This window comes from Oncorhynchus mykiss, chromosome 31 (assembly GCF_013265735.2).
Source record: "Oncorhynchus mykiss isolate Arlee chromosome 31, USDA_OmykA_1.1, whole genome shotgun sequence".
NCBI classification, from domain to species: Eukaryota; Metazoa; Chordata; class Actinopteri; order Salmoniformes; family Salmonidae; genus Oncorhynchus; species Oncorhynchus mykiss.
The window spans coordinates 37929300-37945191 of record NC_050571.1 but is presented as its reverse complement, the minus strand read 5'-3'; the positions used below and the strand labels follow the sequence as shown (position 1 = coordinate 37945191).

The window sequence follows — 15892 nt, the reverse complement described above, 5'->3', positions numbered from 1 at the left end:
TAGACAGAGGCTAGACAGAGACTGCTGAAAGGTACTAAATAACCTAAATATGGCTTTGTAGACTCTAGTTAATATCATGCACAAAACCATATACATTCGTAAATACTGTGACTTTACTACTTCAAGAAGTAAAACCATTCAAAGTGAAACGACTTCAATCGACTGCACTACAGATTCTGTTTCATGCTTGTTTCTTTTTCAGTTATTCTAAAAGGCAATGATTCAATGGCCTGGTGGTTGAGGCCTGTTGGAGTTGTCTTCAGACAGAGGATATAAAGGACATGCTGACAAGGGAGTGCGGTTTTCTCTGAAAATGAATCAGTCACGCAATATACAATTTCAACCGTTGCACTCCAATCTATATCTGTAAAGTGCTTAGGTTGGCATTAGCGACTTGATGAATTGAATTGAGAACAGACGGTTATTTGAGTAACCCCTCCATCGTCCATGACATAATTCCGTCCTGGGAGCTGAAGTGACCACAGTTTCATGATACTTCAATCTGGGACAAAGGCTTTATGTATTTTGATACCATTCATTTTTAATCACGACCAGAATACTCCTCTCCAAACCACTTCCAAGCCACTGTGGGCTGAAGGGGATTCCTTACATTACAGTACATGCAGCTCGAACATCTTTCTAAACTAGACCAAGATGTCTTAGAATAAAACATATATTATGTATATAGCCAGGGGATGTTTTGTACATTATAAGAAGAGACATACAGTCAAAGGGGAATAGATTCTTCACATTTAAGGTTTGAAGATGTTCAGTATCACTCGCCCTGTGTGTGTGTGTGTGTGTGTGTGTGTGTGTGTGTGTGTGTGTGTGTGTGTGTGTGTGTGTGTGTGTGTGTGTGTGTGTGTGTGTGTGTGTGTGTGTGTATGCAGAAAAAGGTCTGTACTTGAGTGTAAAAGATAAAGAATATAGATAAAAGTAGAGGAGGACTCTACGGTATAATGAGTTTGACAATGAAAGTAACACTGTCCTCCCTGTGGTCACAGTCATGTGATCAATCATCTCAATGGCTCATTCTATTTCCTCCTTCGTACGCTGACCCTTCTCTCACATGTAAAATGTGTGTGTATGCGTGTGTGTGCACGTGCGTGCATGTGTGTGTGTGTGCGCGCGCATGGGTCCGCATGCCTAAGTGTGTGCACAGGTCCGCATGCCTAAGTGTGTGCACATGTCCTCTCCAATCCAGACATTATATCATCAAAGGGGAAGTGTTCTGTTTGATGATGAACGTAATCGTTTGACGTTTTAAAATACCACTGCGTGAATATTCACAGCATGCATGTCCTCTGACTATCAGACTGATCTTAATGTGCATTCCCCTCCTGTGAATCATGTTTAAAGCCTGCCATGCCTGTAATACGACTTTTAAATCACTCTTTATAGCTGCTTTTATGCTTCCATAAATGATCTTATCAACAAGTCATGGATACAAAGTATTATAATGGCTAGCCAACCATTTCTCTTTCAGATCAATATCTACGAGTTGTCATTTAAAACATATGCGTTTATAGTCGACATGGGAGCGTCAATAAGCATCAGGGTGATTTGGCCATTTGACAAGTAGTCTTTACCCGTAGCATTTGATTTGCTCTCATGTCGACAAAAGCTATGATTGATACAGCAATATAATGCAGTGCATCAGCAGGGGAAAAGCCACCATTGATCGGAATTAGAACATGTTTCACCTGAGTAGGTGCTAATGACGCCAACTCTGTTCAATGCAATAGGAAAAAGACAAGTAGATCTAGACAGTTTATATAAACAGCACAGCCTTCAACACACAGCCTGAACCCGTTTCCTTGTCATGTGTTGAGAAATAGACACCTAACTGTTTTCCATGTAGGTGGCTAATACAGCAACTCCATTAGGCTGCCTGTTGAAATGAAATCAGCCATTTCTCTTGAGTACAGTCTATAGCAGGTCTGGTAATTCAAAAATGCTAGAGTAGGACTTGATTATAATAGCATGCTGTGCAGTTTGGTCTGATGTATGCAACTGCTTACCAACAATGACAAAAGCAAATCGGTTTGGGCAGCAAGGTTGGGTTTAATTCCACTGAACCACACAGGATTCATTGAAATTTCAATTTACAACATGTCATTTTAGAAAATAAGAGGTCATCGATGTATGAATTGGATATCAATCTTCTCAAAGTGAGGCCCTCTGTGCCACTAGTCTTCTCATAGAATTGACAGAAATTCAGTTCCAATGGAATTGATCCTTTACCCGATGAAACAGCAACAAAATATTCCCCACCAAGCGCTCTCTCTAATCCACCAAAATAGAAAGCATCGTGGGTTCAGGAGATGGATGAGCATGCTACACTGTCCCATATACAGTGCCTTCAGAAAGTATTCAGACCCCTTGACTTTTTCCACATTTTGTTACGTTACAGCCTTATTCTAAAATATGTTTTTTTTTAAATCATCACAACCTACACAAAATACCCCATAATGGATGTATTAAAATGTATTTAAAAAAAATTTAAAACATAAATACCTTATTTACATAAGTATTCAGACCCTTTGCTATGAGCCTTGAAATTGAGCTCAGGTGCATCCTGTTTTTATTTGTCTTCCTTGAGGTTTCTACAACTTGATTGGAATCCACCTGTGGTAAATTTAATTGATTGGACATGATTTGGAAAGGCACACACCTGTTTATATAAGGTCCCACAGTTGACAGTGCATGTCAGAGCATAAACCAAGCCATGAGGTCAAAGGAATTGTCCATAGAGCTCTGAGACAGCAATATGTCGAGGCACAGATCTGGGGAAGGGAATCAAAAAGATTCTGCAGCATTGAAGGTCCCCAAGAACACAGTGGCCTCCATTCTTAAATGGAAGAAGTTTGGAACCACCAAGACTCTTCCTAGGGAGGTGACCAAGAACCCGATAGTCACTCTGACAGAGCTCTATAAATCCTCTGTGGAGATGGGGGAACCTTCCAGAAGGACAACCATCTCTGCAGCACTCCACCAAATCAGGGCTTTTAGTGCCAAGTGTCACGTCAGGAAGAAACCTGGCACCATCCCTACGGTGAAGCATGGTGGTGGCAGCATCATGGTGTGGAGATGTTTTTGTTGTTGTTTTTTTACTTTGTTTTTATTGAAGAACACACAAATTGTTTAAATAAAGCATGAATAAGTTCTGGCAGGTACAGCACATCATACATTCACAATATTAATTACAGTAACATTATCTTTGAATTAGACCATTTTTAAGTATGATACCCATTTTTCACAGTATTCTTGGCCTCTATCCTCATAAGTTCTTAAAGCAAAGGTCATACGCTCCATATAATGTATTTCTTTAACAATGTCTATCTATTGTGTCACAGTGGAAGGGCTCTTTTTGTAGCCATTTCCTAGTGAAAGCCTTTTTACTGGCTGCCAGTAGGATCTTCACCTGGTAATTTTCTCAATTGTGTAAGTTCTTGGGTATTTCATCCAATAACAAAGAAATTAGTGTTTGTTCTATGTCAAACCCCATTATTATTCCAATGTTAGATCTTATTTCTCCCCAGTAAGTTTCAATTGCAGGACAGGACCAAAATATATGTATGTGATCCGCTCTTGATAGTCAGCATTCTCTCCAACAAGGGTGTTGGGAGTCAGTCTGTTTTGATTTCAGTTTAGGTGTTATGAAGAAACGTATAACATTCTTTCAACAGAATTCTCTCCAAGTAATTGAGTTGGTCGAGCTTAATTGAGTCTCAAATATGTTCAATCACGTTTTATTGGTTATTTCAATGTTAAGTTCCTCCTCCCATTTCGGTTAAATATAGTTTGTAGTGTTTCTTTGAGGATAAAATCCCAGGTAGAGATTTGAAATAGTTTTCTATGATACTCCAAGTTTTCTGCGTTAGTGAATACTTGGATCAATGTCTGAGTTACCTGAGGGTCAAACACTTTTATTTCTTTAAAAAAGTAGGAACCTCTGGTTACCTGTAAAACAGTGTTTATCCAAGCCATGGTTTTTACTTAGGACCTGGAATGGTGGGGATGTTTTTCAGCGGTAGGGACTGGGAGACCAGTCAGGATCGAGGCAAAGATGAACGGAGCAAAGTACAGAGAGATCCTTGATGAGCGCTCAGGACCTCAGACTGGGGCGAAGGTTCACCTTCCAACAGGACAACAACCCTAAGCACACAGCCAAGACACAACGCAAGAGTAGCTTTGGGACAAATCTCTGAATGTCCTTGAGTGGTCCAGCCAGATCCCAGACTTGAACCTGATCTAACAGCTCTGGATAGACCTGAAAATTGCTGTGCTGTGCACCAACCTGACAGATCATGAGAGGATCTGCAGAGAGAAATAGAAGACCTCCCCAAATACAGGTGCGCCAAGCTTGTACCCAAATAGGCAGTAATCGCTGACAAAGGTTCTTCAACAAAGTACTGCGTTAAGGGTCTGAATACTTATGTAAATGTCATATTTCATTTTTTTATTTTTATTTTATACATTTGCAAAATGTCTTTGTCATTATGGGGTATTGTGTGTAGATTGATAAGGGGAATAAACAATGCATTCAATTTTAGAATAAGGCTGTCACGTAACAAAATGTAGACAACAGACCGCGACAAAAGATAAGAGTTTACTCTTCTTAGAGGGAGCAGTTAATGGGACAGAAGAGGAGAAAATAAAGACAATGCATCAACTGAAACACTTTGCTTGGCTTGCAATTTGATGTGGCCAGCGCTCAGGTCACGAGGATCTGTGGCTCAAAACACAGTGACACATTCCCAGCTCTCTGGGAAGATGTGAATGCCTGCTATGCATCCAGATAGGAGTTTTCTTCAAACACATCACAGATGGTCAAACCCTTTTGACTAAAATTATTTATTCTGTATATTCACAATTTATTGAATTATGTAGGCAGTGTGAGGGTTATTTTTTGTCTTCCATGATCAATTGATGGATTCCACTGTCAAATGATGTGACACAGATCTGAGGCAGGTGTTTTTGAGTTGCGTCTCATTCATTTGTTAGACTCCCAGTGTGTGCGCCCGTGTGTACGGGAGTGTGAGCTGCTTTCAAACACACACCCAACAGGACTCTGGTGCGTGCTGTGCAGTCTTCTCATGTGATTCAATTGAGTGGTGTGTAAAACTGGCAGATATCTTCGGTGGCTGTCTTGTTTGGATGAATTGGACTTATTTTGCAATTAGTGCACTGAAAATGTCACAGACACATAACGTTAATAACATAAAACAGCTGTTACAAATGTCTTGAAGACTTTGGTTCATTAGGCGTTGGATTGTAGTCGACAGAGTATGCTTCAGCACAATCATCTCAATTCATTTGTCAGACAATTACCCATCATCAGGGCCAACACAACGACAAACAAACCAACATCGCAAAACAAAAAAAGTAAATCTGTCAATCCGGACCTAAATTCTCTGGACTATTTTGAGAGGAAACACGGCCAGCAAAGACCATCTTTAATCATAGTCTTCTTTCTCTTGGATCAGGGGGTTAACAGTTGCAAATGCTATGCACCAACAGTCTGCCAAGACTGGTAGTCTCTAGTAGTCAAGTATGTGTCTCGCACTGCCCATAATGGTGTAAATTACAATGAAATATTGAGTTCATTTATGAATAAGTGGATCTGAACGGCCCTTTCTAACGGCTTCCATATGCCTATTCAGTTGATGGAAACCTTTGGATGGGTCATTTCTCTTAGCTGCTTCATTAAATAGTAAAAAGTTGAAAGTGTAATGCTTCATGACAAAAAGAGAAAGAACAAGATTTATAGCAGTGGGACATTATTTTTGTATTTTTTTTTTGATCCAGTAGAAAATTAAAAGGCGGCGGCGGATACGATATATGAATAACACGATAACTAATGAACAATGCGGCTGTTGATTGGCGCATTAATTACAATTTGAGAACTCGGGGCATCTTGCAGCACATTTCTAAAGGATGGTAGCTTAGCTACCTGCGAACAAGACGTAGCACGTATTGTTTACTGCCCCTTTTGATTCAAATAGTAGGGGGAAAGTGGGCGAGATAAAAGTCACAGTGGGGAGTCGTACTAACAAGACCCAATCAGCGGCAGCCCTCCAGACATCTCCAAAAGAGATACCAAAGGAGAGCGGCTGCGGGGGGTAGGAGACCAGTTCAGAGCTCTCTAGTCAAAGGAGGGCCTTTTGAAATCAGCAAATTCCATGCGCTTTCTGAGCCACAGAGATTGGGGGGTTTCATGCGTCGCATGTTGCAGCTGCAACAAAGATGGTGGAAAAAGTGAGAAAGAAAGCACCTTGTTAGGTGCCTTGTAAAGTCCCTCAAATCTCTTGTTTTACTCCCATTAATAGTTGTCAATAAGTTATTAACATAAATTGAAAGGAAATGTGTGAACAAGCAGGTGTGGACTTTGGTGGAAACATTCATTGTTTCGATCACTACACTTGCATCAATTTATCTTCCACATGTTTTTTTTCCATCAATCAAATTCCAATCTACTTTATAAAGCCCTTTTTTTTACATCAGCAGTTGTCACAAAGTACACAGTTGGAGATGACCTTTCATTAGATAATGTTATGTAAGACCAAAGAGGGTGGGTCTCAAAAGGCACTTAAGAGAGGCGAAAGATCCACATCTCAGATCCACGTCTCAAGAGTTTGAACATTACCGAAAAATGAATTGATTTGAGTCTGAACACAACATATTTCCTTTTGTACCACGTTCCCTTCCTCTATGCTCTGGCCATTTGACGAAAGTCCTTGGATAATCAACCACTATCATCTGCCTCTTTCTTGTGTACCTTTGGTAATACTGATTGAAAAAGTATGGCAATACTGTAGCAAAACACTGTACATGACAATACAGGCAATTATGGTAAATATATTTTATATGCTTTTTGAGAGCATTAAAGATTTAAAAAAATGTTTTAAACAAAGTACTCCTTAAATTAGCCCAACAGTAGCAAAGACTTCCGCTTTCAAAACGTCTCCAAGAATATACCTGAGACCATGGCTGATGTGCAGAAAATATAATACCACAAAGACATTAACAAACAAGTATTAGACAATATAAAAATCAGTGATGAATGCAGAATAAATGCAGTTCACTGTAAGAAATATTACACACTGAAAGTACCCGACGTTCAGCAAAAGCAACGAAACAAACTGTCTTTATATAGCTGTACAGAGTGCTTTTCAATTCAGTAAATACCCTATCTAAATCAAAATAAAAGAGCGATGTATCACTTAAAGTGGAAATGCCAGCATTTTAGGCATCATTCTTCCTGGGGGTGTATATGAACAGATTTTTACTCATACAAATCTGTTCCTATACACCCGCAGGAAGAATAAGACACCTTTTTTACATTTTCTGACAAGCGAGCACTTAGGCATTTGGGAAAATTCTAAAGCAATATATAGACTGAAAGTGGCCCGTGTGCGTTTGTACAATTCATAGACACATTTTTATTAGGTTTTATTTGCTGCAGTGTCTGTCTTGTCCAGGACTCTACACAGACCGGTGCGTCATAGGCCTACCGTAGCTGATTGGCTATATGCAAATAAGCCATTTGCCATACCGCCTGCCATCATTCATTTTGAACTGGACAGTGTTCACAGGCAGCAGCAACAGCGTGACTTTAGAACATTAGAAAGTATTCGCCAGTCCTATTGATCAAACAACCATGAACAGGTATGCTATCTCTCCCTCCCTAAGATAAACAGCTAATGGAAGGCAGAGCAAGATGAGCTAAAGTCTAATGGGGCAAGAGTAGATAAACCCTCTCAAACTGTTCCAGCTTGTAGTGGGCTGTCAAAATTGCACTGTTAATAGATTGGGAATTGTAGTCTGCTCGCCCTTCTGCAACTTGCCAGTCAATGCATGCTTATCCCAACCCACGCTTTGACCACTGAATGGGAACTGCCTGCATGCCCTTTTGATCATGTCAAATACATGTGATTGACAACTAAGAGACATACATGCTAACAGTGGATAACAGTCGTTGAAGTTCAGCATTGTTAGTTGGCTAGCAAAGTGATCCACGTCTTGCTAGCTAACTAAATGACACCGGCAACTCTAGCTGTAGCCACCGAAAAACGATATGAGGAGAAAAGTTCTCATTTACAGCTTCGACCTGGCTAAGATAAGGCAAAGTAGTTCAACACATACAACACACAATTACACATGGAATAAACAAACATACAGTCAATAATACAGTAGAAAAAAATAAGTTAGGTAATTACGATACAGCAATGAAACACTGGAGTGATAGATGTGCAGAAGATGAATGTGCAAGTAGAGATACTGGGGTGCAAAAGAGGAAAATAAATAAATACAGTATGGGGATGAGGTAGTTGGATGGGCTATTTACAGATGGGCTATTTACAGATGGGCTATGTGCATGTGCAATGATCTGTGAGCTGCTCTGAAAGCTGGTGCTTGGAATTAGTGAAGGAGATAAGAGTCTCCAGCTTCAGCGATTCTTGCAGTTTGTTCCAGTCATTGGCAGCAGAGAACTAGAAGGAAAGGTGGCCAAATGAGGAATTGACTTTGGGGATGACTAGTGAAATATACCTGCTGGAGCGGGCGCTGTGGGTAGGTGTGGTGACCAGTGATATGGTGACCAGTGAACTGAGATAAGGCAAGGTTTTACCTAGCAAAGACTTGTAGATAGCCTGTAGCCAGTGGGTTTGGCGACGACTATGAAGTGAGGGCCAGCCAACGAGAGCATACAGGTCGCAGTGGTTGGTAGTATATGGGGCTTTGGTGACAAAACGGATGGCACTGTGATAGGCTGCATCCAATTTGCTGAGTAGAGTGTTGGAGGCCATTTTGTAAATTACATCGCCGAAGTCGAGGATCGGTAGGATAGTCAGTTTTACGAGGGTATGTTTGGCAGCATGAGAGAAGGATGCTTTGTTGCAAAATAGGAAGCCGATTCTACATTTAATTTAGGATTGGAGATGCTTAATGTGAGTCTGGAAGGAGAGTTTACAGTCTAACCAGACACCTAGGTATTTGTAGTTGTCAACATATTCTAGGTCAGAACCATCCAGACTAGTGATGCTGGATGAGCGGGCAGGTGCGGGCAGCGATCGGTTGAAGAGCATGCATTTACTTTTACTTGCATTTAAGAGCAGTTGGAGGCCACAGAAGCAGAGTTGTATGGCATTGAAGCTCGTCTGGAGGTTAGTTAGCACAGTGTCCAAAGAAGGGCCAGATGTATACAGAATGGTGTCGTCTGCGTAGAGGTGGATCAGAGAATCACCAGCAGCAAGAGCGACATCATTTATGAATACAGAGAAGAGAGTCAGCCAGAGAATTGAACCCTGTGGCATTCCCATAGAGACTGCCAGAGGTCCGAACAACAGGCCCTCCGATTTGACACACTGAACTCTATCAGAGAAGTAGTTGGTGAACCAGGCGAGGCAGTCATTTGAGAAACGAAGGCTGTTGAGTCTGCCGAAAAGAATGTGGAGATTGACAGAGTCGAAAGCCTTGGCCATGTCGATGAATACGGCTGCACAGTATTGTCTCTTATCGATGGCAGTTATGATATTGTTTAGGACCTTGAGCGTGGCTGAGGTGCACCCATGACCAGTTCAGAAGCCAGATTGCATGGTGGAGAAGGTACAGTGGGATTCTAAATGGTCGGTGATCTGTTTGTTAACTTGGCATTCGAAGACCTTAGAAAGGCAGGGTAGGATAGATATAGGTCTGTAGCAGTTTGGGTCTAGAGTGTCTCCCCCTTCGAAGAGGGGGATGACCGCGGCAGCTTTCCTATCTTTGGGGATCTTAGACGATACAAAAGAGAGGTTGAACAAGCTAGTAATAGGGGACAATTTTGCAACAATTTCGGCTGATCATTTTAGAAAGAGAGGGTGCAGATTGTCTAGCCCGGCTGATTTGTAGGGGTCCAGATTTTGTAGCTCTTTCAGAACACCAGCTATCTGGATTTGGGTGAAGGAGAAATGGGGGAGCCTTGGGCGAGTTGCTGTGGGGGGTCCAGGGCAGTTGACCGGGGTAGGGTTAGCCAGGTGGAAAGCATGGCCAGCCGTAGAAAAATGCTTATTGAAATTCTCAATTATCGTGGATTTATCGGTTGTGACAGTGTTTCCTAGCCTCAGTGCAGTGGGCAGCTGGGAGGAGGAGCTCTTATTATCCATGGACTACAGTGTCCCATAACTTTTTTGAGTTTGTGCTACAGGATGCACATTTCTGTTTGAAAAAGGTAGCTTTAGCTTTCCTAACTACTTGTATATCAATGACTTGATATTGAGTCAATGAAACTGAAACAGTGCATCCCGAATGTAAAAAATGTACCAGGCCAGTTGTGATTTACAACCTGATAGCAATATATATTGGACTACCATGAAATGTATTCGTGAATTATATTAATAATGTATTGAGCTCCATCTATTCTGCTAACAATGCCTTGCTCTAAGTCATGGAATTTTGAGTCAAATATAACCTATTTTTAAAACCTATTTTTAAAAGTTGGTTTTGCAGCATGAACTGGGAATTTGATATTGTTGATTGATATTACTGTCTGTTTGTTACATTTCTGCAAAGTAGTCAGTTCCACCTTAAAGCAATATACTTGTTTACCCCGCATTCGATGCACAGAAGATCTCTTCAAAAGAATACCACAGTCTCAAGTTTCGGGTTTCGAGCAAGATCATTGCACTTCAAACCATTGAACCTACTTAATCAGCTATTGTGTGTTCTCGTTCAACCACTGTGGAATTTCTAAGCGAAATCTCTGACCGACTCTTTACAAAGCTATCTTTGATTACACGCTAGCCCATTGGGAAACTTTACAAAACTCCCCTACTTCCCTGTGGAGAGGGCCAGGTGACTACCAACCACTCAATTGGTAGACCAAATTCTTATCCACAAAAGCCCTTCCAAATACAACTTGCACCAATCAAAACCCACCATTCATCGCTTCCACAAATGAATGTTTTCCTGAGCACCAATGAAAGACTAACACACTGCTGACTAGGATGAACATTTGTTGTGACTCTTTTTTTTTTTTACTTCGTACTTAAACAATATCTCCACAAAACAGGAGTTAGGGGGCTCACATTTAACAAATAAAGGTTTGGCAGACTTACCGATTTCGTTGTCCGACTTATTGTCAATTTCCGTGTCTGTGATGGTAAGGGCTGAGTTGGAGCGACTAGACAGGCACGAGCTTTGGCCTGACTTGGCACCCCTTCCCCAGAGAGCCATGGTACGTTCCGGGGATGTGGGCTCATGATTTTCTGTGGGGACAGTACTTTTGGAGTAGCGACCAAGGGGGTGTGAGAGGCCTGTTTCAGGGCAGAGTGCCAGGCCTCTGCGTGTGGAGGGCTCACATATCCCAAGTTGCCTCAGCGAGAAGCCCTGTCCTGTAAAATCAAAAACAAATGCGCTTTTAAATAGCTGCCTTATAATTTTACAATATTATCAAACCCCAATCCTAAACCCAGAATATATGCCACGCTGTATAGCTTTCAAATTGTGTGACTGTTCTTAAAAGGGCAGTAGGCAGGGTTGGGTACGTTACTTCTAAATGTAATCTGTTACTAGTTACCTGTCCAAAATTGTAATCAGTAACGTAACTTTTGGATTATCTAAACTCAGTAACATATTCTGATTACATTTAGTTACTTTTAGATTACATTCCCTTTAAAATGCATTAGAAGAAGACAAACATGTATGTTTCCAATTGAACAACATCTATTGCAGGATAAATCAATGTTAAAGTTTACATAGCTGGCCATATATAGATGTTACATTTTACTTCATGGATTGGTTATGTAGGCTTCTTCTAACACATTGCTTTCTATTACATATAATAATAATACAAATATTAAATTATATCTTTACATTAAAAACCAGAATTCAAGTCATTACAATAAATGTTATTCCCCTTGATTTCAAGAATAGGATTTAGAAATACAGAAGTATAGATTAGCCAAATTGTATTGCCTGAGCATAACCCCAAAACTAAGGACTTATTAGCCAGCCCTACTGTTTATGATTTGGTTGTCATGGAGGACGATTGTGCTTATTGATTCGAGTTGAAAAATGAATGCTGCGCTCATGGAATGGCATGCTTTGAGCACTACTGAAAATATTAATATCTTGATCATATGCAGCTGTTTAGAGGGCAAATACACAGATAAAATAATAACAAAATGGCTGCCCCGCCTCTGTTTTGACAAAAAGCTGAGGGATGGGCCTGGAGAAATGTAACCACTCTCAGATTAAGAAACAGAGCTATGGATGCGAGGACTGACCATCAATGATATCAAAATGATTGTTTTAACCATGTTATGAGGCTATACAGTGTGTGTTTACATTTGCAATGTTTACAAACATCGGGAAAACACAAGCTTATTTCGGGTTCTCATTCAGTAGGACATTTGAACTAAGCTCATAAGTTATATTCTTCAAGAATCAATGGATATACAGTACCAGTCAAAAGTTTGAACACACCTACTCATTCAAGTGTTTTTCTTTATTTTAAAATAATAGTGAAGACATCTAAAATATGAAATAACAGATATGGAATCATGTAGTAACCAAAATAAGTGTAAAACAAATGAAAATAAATGTTAGATTTTAGATTCTTCAAAGTAGCCACCCTTTGACTTGATGACAGCTTTGCTACTTTGAAGAATATTAAATATATTTTGATTTGTTTAACAGTTTTTAGGTAACTACATGATTCCCTATGAGTTTTGATGTCTTAACTATTATTTTACAAAATATATATATTTTTTATCAACATGAATTAGAATGAGCAAAAAAAGGCCTCAATTTTATTCCACAGGCTGGGAACTGCACTATGCAGCTGTTGCAAGAGCGTATATTTCAATGGCTGTGCACTGGTTTCAAAAACAATGATTGATAAGCAACTTAAACTTCTTGAATTCAACCATTATTCGGTTCAAATACACATTTAGATTGGTGAATAACCATCCACAACAACCACAATCTGTAAGGCGCAAATAGCTAAATGAGAGAGAAGCAGTGTGATTCACATCAATGCGCTATGTACACTACCGTTCAAACGTTTGGGGTCACTTAGAAATGTCCTTGATTTTTAAAGAAAAGCAATTTTTTTGGTCCATAAAAATAACATCAAATTGATCAGAAGTACAATGTAGACACCATTAATGTTGTAAAATGAGTATTGTAGCTGGAAATGGCTGATTTCTAATGGAATATCTACATAGGCGAACAGAGGCCAATTATCAGCAACCATCACTCCTGTGTTACAATGGCACGTTGTGTTAGCTAATCCAAGTTCATCATTTTAAAAGGCGAATTGATCTTTAGAAAACATTTTTGCAATTATGTTAGCACAGCTGAAAACTGTTATCCTGATTAAAGAAGCAATATAACTGTCCTTCTTTAGACTAGAGGCTTGCGAAAGTATGCCAAGCTTATAAAGACATACCCCAAGAGACTTTGCAGCTGTAATTGCTGCAAAAGGTAGCTCTACAAAGTATTGACTTTGAGGGGGTGAATAGTTATGCATGCTCAAGAGTTTCAGTTTTTTTGTCTTATTTCTTGTTTGTTTCACAATAAAAACTATTTTGCATCTTCAAAGTGGTAGGCGTGTTGTGTAAATCAAATGATACAAAAAAAATGTTATAATAATTCCAGGTTGTAATGCAACAAAATAGGAAACACACAAAGGGGGATGAATACTTTTGCAATGCACTGTAGATGAGAATCTGGAGCATCAGCATTTATGGGTTCGATTACAGGCTCAAAATGGCCAGAAACAAAGACCTTTCTTCTGAAACTCATCAGTCTATTCTTGTTCTGAGAAATTAAGTATATCCCATGCGAGGAATTGCCAAGAAACTGAAGATCTTGTACAACGCTGTGTAATACTCCCTTCACAGAATAGCGCAAACTGTATCTAATCAGAATAGAGGACAAATACATTAGAGTGTCTAGTTTGAGAAATAGACGCCTCACAAGTCCTCAACTGGCAGCTTCATTAAATAGTACCCTCAAAACACCAGTCTCAACGTCAACAGTGAAGAGGCGACTCCGGGATGCTGGCCTTCTAGGCAGAGTTGCAAAGAAAAAGTCATATCTCAGATTGCCCAATGAAAATAAAATATTAAAATGGGCAAAAGAACACAGACACTGGGCAGAGGAACTTTAGCCAGTTAGCTTGGGAGTTTGGTTGAGACAATAATTAATATACTGGCAGGCAAGCTGCAGAAGGACAAGTAAGCTACAATGCCCCATTGTTTATTAGTGCAATTTTGACAAGCTGAAAAAGTATGAGAGTTCATCTAAAATGTTCCTACGTTATATTTTAGCTCATCTTGTTCTGTCTAGCATTAGTCCTTGATCTTGTTGTTGTTGATGTGCATAACTGAGTGAGAGAGAGCCTATCTTTTCACGGCTGTTTGATCAATAGAACTGTAAACTTCCCAAATGTAAGAGGACTCCCGTGGTATTTATATATTTGCAAAACTCCATTAAGGTACCTGAGCTGTGTCGTTTTGGCTTTCGTGCCACTTGTATTGTGCAGATGATTCCGGGTTTCTTCCCGTGTGCTATCTTTGTGCGCACCGTGTATTTATTCAAGGTACTCCTCGCTCTTTTGTTTGGATTTCAACCCTGTGTTTTGTATACGTGTTTGTTTGGTCTTCGTCCCCGTGCCTTTACATGGCACGCTGTAATTTGGGTCCATAAAAACCCCTATTACGCATTCCTGTGCCTGTCTCCCGATCCTTTACACCAATGTGATACGGCGTAGACTCCAGTCTTGGACAAGAGATGTCTATTAATTGTCCAAACGCACTGCCACTTTTCCATTCACAAATGCCTTAGTATATGTAATTCCCAAACATAATTATGCTGCAATAGCTTATGTGTTGGGGGCTAGGGTCCGTGTTATATCTGGAGTATTTCTCCTGTCTTATCCGGGGTCCTGTGTTAATTTAAGTAGGCTCACTCTAATTCTTTCTCTCTTTCTCTTCTTTCCAAGGACCTGAGCCCTAGGACCATGCCTCAGGACTACCTGGCCTGATGACTCCTTGCTGTCCCCAGTCCACATGGTTGTGTTGCTGCTCCAGTTTCATCTGTTCTGCCTGTAGCTATGGAACCCTGACCTGTTCACCGGACGTGCTACCTTGTCCCTGACCTGCTGTTTTCGACACTCTGACTGACTCTGAATGATCAGCTATGAAAAGCCAACTGACATTTACTCCTGAGGTGCTGACCTGTTTCACCCTCTACAACCACTGTGATTATTATTATTTGACCCAGTTGGTAATCTATGAACGTTTGAACATCTTAGCCATGTACTGTTATAATCTCCACCCGGCACAGCCAGAAGAGGACCGGCCACCCCTCAGAGCCTGGTTCCTCTCTAGGTTTCTTCCTAGGTCACTGCATTTCTAGGGAGTTTTTCCTAGCCACCGTGCTTCTACATCTGCATTGCTTGCTGTTTGGGGTTTTAGGCTGGGTTTCTGTATAGCATTTTGTGACATTGGCTGATGTAAAAAGGGATTTAATACATCTGATTGACTTAAGAATTTATGAAAATGTGAAAATGACAATATGTAATTACTCACTTGTCAGAAAACATTTAAAATGGTGTAATGTTCTTCCTGGGGGTGTATATGAACAGACTTTAATAAGAGTCAATGTTGCTAAAATGCTGTCAGCTCCACTTTAAGATAGAAGTAAATAGGACTTTTGTTGCTTTGAGGATTACCGGGACTGACCTTACACTTGAACCTAAAACAAACCGTCTGAAAACAACATTCCACAGTACTCAAGGAAAGGGTGATCCCACTCATTGTATCCAACTACCTAAATCGTAAATGGTAACAGATTCACGGCTCTGTCTTCTTAATCGTTTGTAAATCTGAACTTAAAGTGAGGA

At 40.2% G+C, this 15892-nt stretch overlaps 1 protein-coding gene across 4 annotated transcripts in view; it reads right to left on the bottom strand.

Moving 5' to 3' along the window:
* LOC110505123 (teneurin-3-like) overlaps nt 1-15892 on the bottom strand; it is a 181696-nt gene that overhangs the window by 137624 nt on the left and 28180 nt on the right. For all 4 annotated transcript variants that reach the window (XM_021584110.2, XM_021584111.2, XM_021584112.2 and 1 more), the window contains exon 3: nt 11097-11372. In XM_021584110.2, coding sequence (XP_021439785.2) covers nt 11097-11372 — 276 coding nt within the window. The remainder of the gene's footprint in view (nt 1-11096; nt 11373-15892) is intronic.